The sequence below is a fragment of the Rhinopithecus bieti genome, unplaced genomic scaffold (assembly GCF_001698545.2).
Source record: "Rhinopithecus bieti isolate Rb0 unplaced genomic scaffold, ASM169854v2 scaffold_2205, whole genome shotgun sequence".
NCBI lineage: Eukaryota > Metazoa > Chordata > Mammalia > Primates > Cercopithecidae > Rhinopithecus > Rhinopithecus bieti.
In genome coordinates this window covers 207,308-221,583 of record NW_016803673.1, presented here as the reverse complement: position 1 = coordinate 221,583, position 14,276 = coordinate 207,308, and the positions used below count along the sequence as shown (strand labels likewise).

At 42.9% G+C, this 14,276-nt stretch overlaps 1 protein-coding gene across 4 annotated transcripts in view; it reads right to left on the bottom strand.

Moving 5' to 3' along the window:
• The window catches only part of GLT6D1 (glycosyltransferase 6 domain containing 1), a 22,499-nt gene continuing 8,223 nt past the window's right edge, over positions 1 to 14,276 (bottom strand). For 2 of the 4 annotated variants that reach the window (XM_017848501.1, XM_017848507.1), the window contains exons 4-6: positions 8,438 to 8,485; positions 2,407 to 2,544; positions 1 to 1,016 (exon numbers count right to left, since the gene is read on the bottom strand). In XM_017848501.1, coding sequence (XP_017703990.1) covers positions 347 to 1,016; positions 2,407 to 2,544; positions 8,438 to 8,485 — 856 coding nt within the window. In that variant the 3' untranslated portion in view covers positions 1 to 346. The remainder of the gene's footprint in view (positions 1,017 to 2,406; positions 2,545 to 8,437; positions 8,486 to 14,276) is intronic. The other 2 variants (XM_017848515.1, XM_017848519.1) reach the window with 2 other exon arrangements.

The following is a 14,276-nucleotide window of genomic DNA, read 5'->3' as shown; positions in this document are numbered from 1 at the left end:
CTGGCATTTATTTTTTCCTTTGCATGAGCTACTTTTCCATTTTATGAATGTCTTTTCTCAACTAGAGTCTTTCTCCATTAAAAAAAATTCATTCTATGTCAAATGCATTTTCACATTATCTACAATACATAGATAATAACATTACTGTGTATTCATGCTAAGTAATTATCCTTTTATTCTTTATCCTATATTAGCCAAATAAGATGGCTCAAAATGGCAAGAAGAAACATTTATTTGGGAAGGATGTAAATTTGTATGTCTCTAAAAAATGGAGGGTTTTAAGACTTCCCTCATTTATAAGAAATTGCCGTGATTCATTTATTCGACATAAACCTAATGGCGTAATTCATAATTTCCTCTGGGAATCATGTGCAACCTTGACGTACTGGATCTGCGGAGGAGGAGAAAATGTAAGATCCCAGCTGTATTCTGGTGATAACAGCTTGGTGGGTTTATTGAGGTAAAAATACTTGTTCAGGTGCTTTTCATAGGTGCTATTGAGTCCATTTTTGATGTCATGAATAACTCCGTTCAGATATTCTTCGATGAAGTCTAAAATATTATGAGGCGTGCCACCAACCATCAAGCTGCCATAATAGAAATCCCCCTGTCCAAATGGGATGCAAGCTGCTGAGGTCGGCCTCCTCTCATAAGGGAAGTTCTTGGTGTTTCTGAAATACCACCAGGCATGGAGCTGGGCCACCAACGGGCCCAGTGTCTCCACCCCGAACTCATTCTGGAAGACCTGGTTGACCGCCATGCTGAAGAGAAAGTCCACCTCATCCTGGATGTGACTGGTGATATGTTCACCCAGACTCTTCATGTGCACCAGGGAGCCATCGAGCCACCACCTCTCAGCGTCCACTTCAAATGCTTTGAACGTTCGAAGAGGACTGGGCTCTATGTCAGGCAGCTGGAGGAAGGTGTCCACCATAATGTAGAAGATCACTCGGTAGCCTGTCATGAAGTGCTTATTCGCGGAGTGTAGGAACAGCCTCAGGTACTCCTCTGCAAACCTAGGTAACACACACCGGAGAAGAGACTTACTTTTCTTTTTTTTTTTTTGAGATGCAGTCTTGCTCTGATACCCAGGCTGGAGTGCAGTGGTGTGATCTCGACTCACTGCAACCTCTGCCTCCCAGGTTCAAGCGATTCTCCTGCCTCAGCCTCCCAAGTAGCTGGGATTACAGGCACCCGCCACCACGCCCGGCTAATTTTGTGTGTGTGTGTGTTTTTAGTAGAGATGGGGTTTCACCATGTTGGCCAGGCTGGTCTCAAATTCCTGACCTCAGGTAATCCACCCGCCTCAGTCTCCCAAAGTGCTGGGATTACAGGCATGAGCCACCATGCCCAGCCAACACTTACTTTTCTAAACATGATCAGGAGAAGAGGCAGCTGAATGCGCTAACATGGGTGTCCTCTGATGCTAAGGAGCTCGGGATGTATAAGCGTGGAAGAGTCGGGCGCACAGCTTCAGCTGAGTCGGTGAGTGGGAAGGAATGTCCTGACTCGGAGGGCCTGAGAAAAGCCACCATGTTTTGGAATGGCTGTTGTGAAGAAAGGGAGCAGGAGCTAAATGGATATGAGTCAAAAAGTTCCCACTGGTGTTAAGGACTCGGCCATCAACAGAGAAACCCAGCACACCTTTTGTACAGGCCAGCCAGAAATGGAAGGAAATCATATCTACAGTAGTCCATTTCCAAGACAAAGGGCCTTAAATTGGCTTAGGTCAGCAAACTACAAAAGAAACAGGATATAACTAGGCCCCTGCTTATATAGCCAATGCCTGCTTGTTGGCCTCCCACCTTAGTTGCCCTCACCCAAACCAAAAAACTTTAGTCAAAAAAGTTTAAAAAGATAACACTTTACTAGTCTGCAAAATAGCTTGCTTTGTCTGTTCTTATCAGCCTGCTCAGCTACTTAGGTCATAAGTCAGATACTTGAAGAGCCCCTGAGCTGACCATGATTGCAATGCATTGTGGGCTGCAACAAAATGCAGCAAGATCACCCTAAAGAAAACACCTAAAACACCTGCCCAACAACCAATAGGTGACGTCTGGGAAGATTGTGACCCCACCCCCTCCCACAGTACTCAGCCTATGAGCAACCGGGGGAGGGGCCTGTGCACTTAGGGGATAAATGGTTCGTTGAAGCTGTGCTGGGTGTGCCTGCCCATCAGACACCCGATCTTGCAAGACTGTCATTAAAAGTCTCACTTTCACTGTTCTCCAGGTCTCTGAGTCCATTCTTTGGTTTTGGAAGGGTGAGTTCGTTTCTCACAGAAATCGTGGCTATTGTTATCGTTAATTATGCTTAATTATGGTTGGCTCTTTGGAGGTCAAAGACCTGTGAATGCTGATCCACATTTTCCCAAAATATAAAAGGGCAAAGGTGAGTGGCACCTACCTGCCAGTAGCAAAGACAGCCAGGCCTACGGTGATATTCCGCCTTCTGTAATGTTTTTCCAGGACCTGTCTGTCGAAAGTCCCTTCCCATACGATGGGAGCAAGCCAGTCTGTTTTCGTTATAACATCAGGGCGTTTTCTGTGGAACAAGAACCAAATTAAAACAGGGCTTGCTTTACTGAGGCGTGGCAGCAGGTGCCAAGCAGTAATGACTAATGCTTAGAAAGCACCAACTGCACGCCCGGCTCTGTGTTTGAGTGCATTATCCCACTGGATTCATCTTTGTAATGCCCTATGCAGTGAGTGCCACCACCCCTGATCTCCACATGGGGAACCAGAGGCACACACGATTGAGTAAGTTGCCCGACACTGCACAGTTAACACGTGGGGGTTGGGATGCCACATCTAGCCCACCTGGCTCCTGGGTTTGTGCATTCCTCCCCCAACCACCTGCCTTTGAGCCCAGGAGCTGCCTTTTCCGAACTCTGACTGCAGCTCAAAATTAGGCAGCCCAGAGTCAGAACACTCTCCGATCATTCACTGAAGCCAAGATGGGAGGCAGGAGATCACCTCCCTTAGGCAATGCCTTTATTTTTCCCTCCTTCTCTGCTTTCTTTTTCTCTCTCCCCTTTTCCTACAAGTTTCTGGGGATGCCCTTTTTTTTTCAGCTTCTCCCTCATGCGTTAGGCCCATCAGTGCAATGCAGCAGAAAGGAGAGGTGAGTCCAAAAAGGGAGAGAGCCATCTGATTTGCCTTCAATACAACAAGACCACAGCAGGATTTAAGACAGGCTATTAAACATCTGAACATCAATGAATGTAAACCACCATATTGAAAGGTAGAGAAGATCAATCACATGCTCAACTTGGAAAGAACACCCTACAAAGTTCAATGTCGATTCATGATAAAAGCGCCCAGGAAAAATGTAATAGAGGGGAATGCCCTCAACTTGATAAAGAACATCTACAAATATCCTCTAGCTCACACACCTCATAGTGAAAGACTGAATGCTTTCTCCCTACAATGAGGAATGTGGCAGTTCCAACATAGTGATGACAGTTCTAGCCACTGCAATAAGGCAAGAAAATGAAATAAAAGCCATCAGATTGGAAAGGAAAAAAATAACACTGTCCCTATTTGCAGATTACATAATTGTCTACATCGAAAATCCTAAGGAATCTAAAAACAACCAAAATCTCCTAGAACTAACAAGTGAACTCAGCAAAGCTTCAGGATACAAGGTCAGCACATTGAAAAAGTAATCTCCTTACTATGAACAATGAACATGCAGAAAGTAATATTTAAAACACAATGCTATTTACAGTTTCTCCAAAGAAAATGGAATACTTTAATATATCACTACTGAAAAGGAGTCACTCCCCATTGGCTTCTCCCTACAATCCCTGCAACAACTCACCTACTTTCCGTCTCTGTAGATTTGCCTGTTCTGGAAATATGGCTGAATAATATTCCATTGGATGGCTAGACCACATTTTGTTTATTCGTTCATTAGTTGATGAACATTTGAGTTATTAATACTTTTGGCTATTATGAATAATACTGCTATTAAAATTCATACATGAGTTTTTGTGTGAAGATATGCTTTTAATTCTCTTGGGTATATATCTAGAGGCAGAACTGCTGGGTCATATGATAATTCTATGGTTAACTTTTTGAGGAACTGACAAACTGTCTTCCATAAAGGCTGCACCATTTTACATTCCTACCAAAAGTAGATGAAATTTCAAATTTCTCCACATCCTCACCAACACTTTTTGTTATCTTTTTTATTCCAGCCATCCTACTTTACACATCTTTATACATCACAGAGTGTGAAGTGCTATCTCATTGTGACCTTAATTTGCATTTCCCTAATGACTAATAATGTTGAGCATCTTTTCCTGTGCTTATTGGCCATTAGTATATCTTCTTTGGAGAAATGGCTATTCAGATCCTTTGCCCATTTTAAATCACTATTTGTCATTTTGTTGTTTAATTATAAGAGTTATTTATATATTCTGGATATTAGGCCCTTATCAGATATGAATTGCAAATGTTTTTCCCATTCTGTGGGTTGTCTTTTCATTTTCTTGATAATGTCCTTTGATTCATGAAAGTTTTAGTTTTGATGAAGTCCACTTTACCTATCTTTTATTGTTGTTGTACTTTTGATTTATCAGGTTGAGGAAGTTCCCTTCCATTTCTAGTTTGTTGGGTGCTTATTATTTTAAGTGCTGAATTTTGTCAAATGCTTTTTCTGCATCTATTGAGATGATCCTGTGGGTTTTATATTCTGTATTCTATTAATACAGTGTATTACATTAATTGATTTTCATATATTGAACCAACCTTGAATTCCTGGAATAAATCCCACTATGTAGTTTATGGTGTATAATCCTTTTTTACATGTTGCTGAATTCAGTTTTCTATAATAGTATTTTGCTGAAAAGTTTCGCATTTATATTCATATGGGATGTTCGTCTGTAGTTTTCTTGTGATACTTTTGTCTTGTTTTGATATCAGGGTAATACTGGTCTAGAATGAGTTAAAAAATGCTCCTTTATCTTTTAATATTTTGAAGAGCTTGTGGAAGATTGGTATTAATTCTTCTTTAGCATTTGACATAGTTTACCAATGACGTTTTGTATTTCTGGGCTTTTCTTTGTAGAAAGATTTTTATTACTAATTCAATGTATTTACTTATTATAGCTCATTCAAATTTTCCCTTTTTTCTTTAGTCTTTCTAGGAATTTCTTCATTTCACATAGGTTATTTAATTTGTTGGCATACAATTAATCACAGTATTCCCTCATAATCCTTATTATTTCTGGAGGTTGGTGGTCATGTCCTCTCTTTCACTCCTGATTCTAGTAATTTCAGTTCTCCCTTTTTATCTAGGTCAATCAAGTTACACTTTTGGCAAATTTGTTTATCTTTTCAAAAAACCAATTTTGGTTTTGTTAACTTTCTCTATTATTCTTCTATTTTCTATTTAATTGATTTGCTCCTCTTTTTTTTTCCCTGTGCTTGCTTTAGTTTTATTTGGTTCTTCTTTTCTGATTTTCTTAATGTATACATTTTCCTTAATGTATAAAGCCTAAGACCAGCCTGGTCAAAATGGCAAGACCTCATCTCTACAAAAGAATTTAAAAATTAGCAGGTTATTGACTTGGGATCTTTCATTTTAATGTAGGCATTTATAGCTATAAATTTCTCAGTAAGCACTGCTTTTGCTGCATTCCGTAAGTTTGGCATGTAGTGTTTTTATTTTCAATCACATTGAAATATTTTTTAATTTCTCTTGTGATTCCTTTTTGATTATTTAGGAGTGAATTGTTAAATGTCCACACATCTGTAAATTACCCAAATTACTTTCTGTTATTGATTTCTAATTTTAGAATTTAGAAAAAATGATCAAAGAACATACTTTGGGCTGGGCGCGGTGGCTCACGCCTGTCATCCCAGCACTTCAGGAGGCCGAGGCAGGCGGATCATGAGATCGGGAGATCAAGACCATCCTGGTCAACACCGTGAAACCCCGTCTCCACTACATATATAAAAAATTAGCCAGGCATGGTGGTGGGCGCCTGTAGTCCCAGCTACTTGGGAGGCTGAGGCAGGAGAACGGCGTGAACTCAGGAGATGGAGCTTGCAGTGAGCCGAGATTGTGCCACTGCACTCCAGCCTGGGCGACAGAGCAAGACTCTGTCTCAAAAAAGAAAGAACATACTTTGTATGATTTCAATCATTTGAATTTATTGAGATTTTATTGTGCAACATAATGGCCTATCCTGGAAAATGTCTCATGTGCACTTGAGAATATATATTCTTCTCTTATTGGGTGATTCTATAGATGTTTGTGAGGCCTAGTTTGTAGTATTTTTAAGCCTTCTATTTCCTTGTTGATTAGTTGTTCTGTCTTTTATTGAAAGTGAAGTACAGGCCGGGCGCGGTGGCTCAAGCCTGTAATCCCAGCACTTTGGGAGGCCGTGACGGGTGGATCACGAGGTCAGGAGATCGAGACCATCCTGGCGAACATGGTGAAACCCCGTCTCTACTAAAATACAAAAAACTAGCCGGGCGAGGTGGCAGCGCCTGTAGTCCCAGCTATTCGGGAGGCTGAGGCAGGAGAATGGCGTGAACCCAGGAGGCGGAGCTTGCAGTGAGCTGAGATCTGGCCACTGCACTCCAGCCTGGGCGACAGAGCGAGACTCCGTCTCAAAAAAAAAAAAAAAAAAAAAGTGAAGTACTGAAGTCTCTGGCTATTCTTGTTGAATTGTCAGTTTCTCCCTTCAGTTCTGTCAGTTTTTGCTTCATGTGTTTTAGAACTGTTATTAGACGCAAATGTTTATGTATTTGTTGTATCTTACTGATGGATTGATCCTTTTGTCATTAGAAAATGCCCCATTTTTTTTTTCTCTAGCAGTAAGTTTCGTCTTTGTCTATTTTGTCTGATATTCATACAGAGCCGCTTTGGCTCTCTTTTGGTTACTGTTTGTATGGTATACACTTTTCAATTCTTTTAGTTAAACCAATTTGTGTCTTTGAATAAAAAATGTCTCTTGTAGATGGCATATAAATACATTTTTATACATTCTAACAATCTCTGCCTTTTAAAATTAGTGTTTTACCCATTTACAAAATGTAATAAGACTTGACATTTTATTTTCTATATGTCATGTAATTTTGACTGGGCGCGGTGGCTCACACCTGTAATCCCAACACTTTGGGAGGCAGAGGCGGGCAGATCACTAAGTCAGGAGATCAAGACCATCCTAGGTAACACGGTGAAACCCTGTCTCTACTGAAAATACAAAAAAATTAGCTGGGCATGGTGGCAGGCACCTGTAGTCCCAGCTACTTGGGAGGCTGAGGCAGGAGAATGGTGTGAACCTGGGAGGCAGAGCTTGCAGTGAACTAAAATCGTGCCACTGCACTCCAGCCTGGGCGACAGAGCTAGACTCCCTCCATCTCAAAAAAAAAAGAAAAGAAAAGAAAACAAAACAAAACAACAAACAAAAAAAAACTACACAAAAGATGAAATGTGAATGAATGGTAAACATATAAAAAGATACTCAGGAGGCTGAGGCAGGTGGATCATCTGTGGTCAGGAGTTCAAGACCAGCCTGGCCAATATGGTGAAACCCTGTCTCTACTAAAAATACAAAAATTAGCCAGGTGTGGTGGCAGGTACCTGTAATCCCAGCTACTCAGGAGGCTGAGGCAGGAGAATCACTTGAACCCTGGAGGCGGAGGTTGCAGTGAACCAAGATCACGCCATTGCACTCCAGCCTGGGCAACAAGAGCAAAACTCTGTCTCTGAAAAAAAAAAAAAAAACTCAAACAATACAATTACAGAAATGCAAACTGAATTGAGATGTCTTAACTAGCAGCTTTACCAAACATAAAAAAGCTGGTAATACTTTATGCACCGTATACAAGAAGATAAAATGGTACCATTACTAAAAGTAAATTTAGCAATTTTAAATTTACATCAAAAATTTTAAATGTCTGCATTCTTTGGCCTAATAACTTCATTTTAGAAATGGATCTCACATAGGAAGTCACACATCTGTGTAAAAGAAAAACAAAAAAGGGCTACATTTAGTCACCAGAACTTTGCCTACAATAGCCCCCAAACTGTAAATAACCCCAAACCTACACAGGAACACAACACAAAGTTGAACACTACACACACTTTACAAAGCATGAGGCCGCCCCTGAGTGCTGCCACCAAAGTCAAGCAGCGTTATCAGTAGCATTTTCAAGCTATTTCCGAACAGACTTTCTCGCACTGCATAAACCAGGAAAGCTAAGCCAGGTAGAGTGAGTCTGCTTCTTCATGACCACCATCATCGCCTGGTTCATGATCAACGGACCCTGGTTTGTTTATAAGAGCCTCGAAAATAAAACTCCAATTTCTGGAAACCTCCCAGGAGAGCTGAATTTGGTGACTGGGGAAGAAAAACCTATCACGTCAAGTTGAGGTATATCATTTGTGTGTGTATGCAAACAGGCATTTTTGTTCTTACCCAGGATGAAACCAGTCTGAGAGCCGAAGTTCTTCTACTTGGTAATTCCTGGGTACAAAGAGAAAACCGAGTGATTACAGGGAGCCTGTTCAATGTTCATTGAGCCTGCAATGGGCAGGCCCTGTTTGGCATTTTGTCAACATGCGTCAACCCAAATCAGAGTCGGGGAAGCCTCCTGGAGAGGAGATATCTCAGCTGGGTGGGGAAGGGTATGAGCTGGTCTAGGAAAGAGATGTAGGGAAAGGAGGTCATGGCCACAGGCAGAATGTCAGGAAAGAGTATGGGTGTTGGGAGGAAGATTTTTTTTAAAAAAAGAAAATGGCCGGGCGCGGTGGCTCACGCCTGTGATCCCAGCACTTTGGGAGGCCGAGGTGGGCAGATCACGAGGTCAGGAGATCGAGACCATCCTGGCCAACACAGTGAAACCCTGTCTCTACTAAAAATACAAAAAAAAATTAGCTGGGCATGGTGGTGGGCGCCTGTAGTCCCAGCTACTCGGGAGGCTGAGGCAGGAGAATGGCGTGAACCCGGGAGGTGGAGCTTGCAGTGAGCCGAGATCACACCACCGCACTCCAGCCCGGACAACAGAGCAAGACTCCGTCTCAAAAATAAAATAAAATAAAAAATTAAAAAATTAAAAAAGGAAATGAACAGATCAGGTAAGAGAATGTATATTCAGACAAAAACATGGATTTAATTAATTTATTTACCAAACATAAGTGTCTTTGCTACATGTTGTAAAGAGGTGGGGAGGAGGCATCCAGAAGTTCGTCTTTGATTCTGTTTGCATTTATTTGGTTATTTATTTTAAGAGATGCGTTCTCACTTGCATGATCACAGCTCACTGCAGCCTCAAACCTCTGAGCTCAAGCCATCCTCCCACCTCAGCCTCCAAGGTATATGGGACCACAGGCACAAGCTACCTCCCTTTGCATTTCAACACTGCATTCAACTAGAGTGTAATTGTGCTTTTAAGCTATTAGCAAGCTTATTAGGCAACCTCTGTTTCATAACCCTAGGAGTATTTTTTTTTTTTTTTTTTTTGAGACAGGCTTTCACTCTGTCACCCAGGCTGGAGTGCAGTGGCACCATCACAGTTCATTGCAGCCTCAACCTCCTGGGCTCAAGCGATCCTCCCACCTCAGCCTCCCAGGTAGCTCAGACCACAGGGGTGTGCCACCATGCCTGGCTAATTTTTAAATTATCTGTAGAGACAGGGTCTCCCTGCATTGCCTAGGATAGTAACCCTGGGATATTTTTAAGTAAAATAAATGACTTCAAGACTGTCTCCTTTTATGGCATTCTCATGAGTGTCCTTAGCCACAGACATTCCATGATTGGATTACACAGGGCAAGACACATCAAAATCCAAATTGTCCACACCAGACTTCATCAAAAACATGAAGCGACAAAGGGGGAACTTAATTAAAAGTCCTCATTCTTTCACCATGCTGGTCTTAATTTCTGGGACCCTGCAGAATGACCAGAGCAGAGAACATCCTGGTTGAGAAAGGTTATTGTAAACTAAAAAAAAAAACCCTTTCGGCGGGGGTTTTTTTTTTTTTTTTTTTTTTTTTGTCCCAGGACAGAGTCTTGCTCTGTCGCCCAGGGTGGAGTACAGTGGGGCAATCTCAGCTCACTGCAACCTCCACCTCTTGGGTTCAAGTGATTCTCCTGCCTCAGCCCCCGCAGTAGCTGGGATTACAGGCACGCGCCACCACACCCAGCTAATTTTTGTGTTTTTAGTAGAGATGGGGTTTCACCATGTTGGCCAGGATAGTCTCGAACTCCTGACCTCAAATGATCCACCTGCCTCAGTCTCCCAAAGTGCTGGGATGACAGGTGTGAGCCACAACACCCATCCTGTCCTGTCCTTTCTGTAACCAACCCCCAAATCCTCAAGCTCACCACACACACGTACACGCACACACACACACACGTGCATTACATACACACCAGCCTACACATAACACAGACAGTGGTGTCTTTAGGAACTAGAGCTGTCTTTGGTTTTCTGTTTCCCTTGCCTCTCTCGCCATGAGGACCCAGTTGACCCCCTCCAGCCTTGCTTTGCAGTTTGTGGAATATTTAAACAACAAATATTCTCGCCAGCTGAGATGCCTTTTCTATTTTATTTTATTTTGAGAAAAAAATAAAATATTTTTATTTTATTTTATCTTGCTCTGTCTCCCAGGCTGGAGTGCAATGGCACGATCTCAGCTCACTGCAACCTCCGCCTCCCAGTTTCTCCTGCCTCACCCTCCTGCGTAGCTCAGATTACAGGTGCCCGCTGCCACGCCCAGCTAATTTTGTTGTTGTTGTTATTGTATTTTAGTAGAGATGGGGACAGGCTGGTCTGGAACTCCTGACTCCAGGTGGTCTGCCCACCTCGGCCTATCAAAGTGCTGGGACTACAGGCATAAGCCACCACACCTGGCCTGAGATTCCTTTTCTACAGAGAGGTTTGCCAGGCAAAACACAGGATGTCCATTCAGTTTACAATAAGCAATGAATAATTTTTTAGTGTAACTATTGCATGGGACATACTTCTGTTAAAAATGACTCACTGTTTATCTGAAATTCAAATGTAACTGAGCATCCTGTATGTTTATTTCCTAAATGGATCAACCCAACCAGTGAATAACTTCTCATTCTTTAGATAAATGAAAAAAAATCATTTAAGTTTTAAATTTGAACAAAGATCCATTGCAATTTCAATAACAAAATATCCAGAATCAAGATCCATTTATTTATTCATTTCTTACCAAATAATGAGTGAGCACCTCCTACATGCCAGGCCCCCGACTATGGTTCTGGGGTAGATGGCAGAATCTGTGCCGTGGATTAACGTGTGGGTCCCTGTCCCCTTTCTGCTGAAGATTACCCCATCATTATCCTCAAACAGATCATCTGAAACCCTTTATAACTGGCCATGCATCCTTTTCATTAAGGTACAACCCTCCAGAGGACAAACGAATGGCACTAAAATACATGGCACCAAAGCAGTGGGGGTGGTCATTTTGTTTTGTTTCTTGAGACAGAGTCTCACTCTGTCTCCCAGGCTAGAGTGCAGTGGTGTGATTTCAGCTCACTGCAACTTCCGCCTCCCAGATTCAAGCTATTCTCCTGCCTCAGCCTTCCCAGTAGCTGGGATTACAGGCACCCACCACCACGCCCTGCTAATTTTTGTATTTTTAGTAGAGACAGGGTTTTGCCATGTCAGCCAGATGGTCTCAAACTCCTGACCTCAAGTGATCCACCCGCCTCTGCCTCCCAAAGTGCTGGAATTACAGGCGTGAGCCACCGCACCTGGCCTTGTTTTTTTTTCCCCTTTTTTTTTTTTTTTTTTTTGTGCATGATTTACTTTTACTTTATTTCCCCATTTTCATTTCAATCAACTTTATTTTTAGAGCAGATTCAGCCTTACAAAAACATTCTAAAGCTAGTATGTGGAATCCCCTGCACTCACCCAGTTTCCCCTATTATTAACATCTAGCTTTAGTAGGGTACTTTTGTTCCAATTCATGAAGCAACACTGATGCTCTATTATTAATGGGAGTCCATATTTTGATTGGATTTTCTTGTTTTCCCCTAATGTTCCTTCTCTTTTTCAGGGTCCCACCCAGCACGCCACACTCCACTCAGCCTCCTGTCTGGATCCCACCCAGGACGCCACACTCCACTCAGCCTCCTGCCTGCACAGTTTCCTCTTGACTGCAACCGCCTCTCAGACCCCATCATGACTTCCTGCTGATGCTGACCTTGTCCGCCTGGCTAGGATTGTGTTTTCAGGTCTCTCCACACAAAGACTGCTCTTTCTCCCCGCTTTCTTTATAAGGAAGCACTGCGCGCAACTCACATTTCAGGACTGGGGCATCAGGTTCTGTGTCCTTGGCGGTGGAGAATCTACAGACATGATTTGGAATTCTTCTGCATACGGGAGATTTGTCTCTTCTCCCTTCTTCCTTCCTTCTATCCTTCTAACATCCAGCCAACCTGTCTTCCTTCCTTTCTTCCGTCTTGTTTTTCCTCCAATCATTCATTTACATCAGTATGAACTTGTGGAAATTCGTTTCATACTCTGGGTTATAATTCAATGTTACTTTCTTTTCTCGCTCAAGTGGCTCCAACTCTGGCCATTGGGAGCTCTCCCAGTTAGCTCCCATGTCCCTTTTAAGTGGCTTACTCCCTTAAATATAGAATTTGTAAAAAATCCCTTCCATCCTTCCTGGCACTATGAGATGTTCTGGGCTCATCTTATAAATCTCCTGCCTGAATCTAGAACCACCCACTTCTCCAAGAAGCCTTGGTTGCTTTCCTGGAGAATGGTGCTAGACACCAAGATCTGGGCATCAGCTGTGCTCATTGCTACCGGGGTATCCTTCCTCCTAGGCCCTCTCAGCTAATACAGCAAGGAAATAGACACTAACCTGTGTGTATATCCACGTATCTTCGAACATCTTGACATGTAAACATCTCTGTTCATAGTAAGGTAAACGTGAGTTCATGCTGAGGTCTCCAGCTTCAATCCATTCCCACTCGGATCATTGCAGCCCCTCTCCTGCTTATCTATGAAGTCCCCTCCAACAGCAAGAAACCTGCTCCCCCATGCCCCATTCATTTATTTAACTGATTCAAACATACATGTATAGCAGCAGCAGAACTGTTAACTCATTCTCCTGTGGGAAAAAACTTTTATTGGCCCAAACACAGTGCTCACGTGCAGTTTCTATTGCTTTTACTTTTAAACTCCACTCATTCCCAGCTGGGCACTGTGGCTCACACCTGTAATCCCAGCATTTTGGGAGGCTGAGGCAGGCAGATCACCTGAGGTCAGGAGTTCGAGACCAGCCTGGCCAACATGGTGAAACCCTGTCTCTACTAAAAATAAAAAACTAGCCAGGCGTGGTGCCACGTGGCTGTAATCCCAGCTACTCGGGAGGCTGAGGCAGGAGAATCGCTTGAACCCAGGAGGCAGAGGTTGTGGTGAGTCGAGATCATGCCACTGCACTCCAGCCTGGGTGACAGAGACTCTGTCTCAAAACAAAACAAAACAAACTCCACTCATTCCCAAGTTATTTTAGGTCAGCAGCTTTTTCTCTCACCCCTTCCAGTGGGCTTGTTCTGTACATGTGGGATACAGATTATGTTCTCACAGTCTGCATTGCTTCCTAGGATACCTCGAACTTCCTAATTTTTTAAATTTACATATGTTAATTTCACTCTTCGTGCTGTAACATCCTGTGGGTCTTCTTTTAAATGCAAAGTTACATGTGTCCCTGGTGACACTGTCATACAGAACAGTTTCGCTGCCCCCCAAAATTCCTTTGTGCTTCACCTATTCATCCCCTCCCTCATCTCCACCCCATGGCAACCACTGATCTTTTTCTTGCCAATATAGTTTTGCCTTTTCCAGAATGTCACATGAGAATTATACAGCATGCAGCCTTTTCTTTTCTTTTCTTTTTTTTTTGAGACGGAGTCTCGCTCTGTCGCCCAGGCTGGAGTGCAGTGGCCGGATCTCAGCTCACTGCAAGCTCTGCCTCCCGGGTTTACGCCATTCTCCTGCCTCAGCCTCCCAAGTAGCTGGGATTACAGGTGCCCGCCACCTCGCCTGGCTGGTTTTTTGTGTTTTTTAGTAGAGATGGGGTTTCACCATGTTAGCCAGGATGGTCTCGATCTCCTGACCTCGTGATCCGCCCGTCTCGGCCTCCCAAAGTGCTGGGATTATAGGCTTGAGCCACCGCACCCGGCCCACATGCAGCCTTTTCGGATGGGCTTTTTGCACTTAGCAATATGCATTTAGGGTTCCTTCATGCCTTTTTTTTTTTTTTTTTTT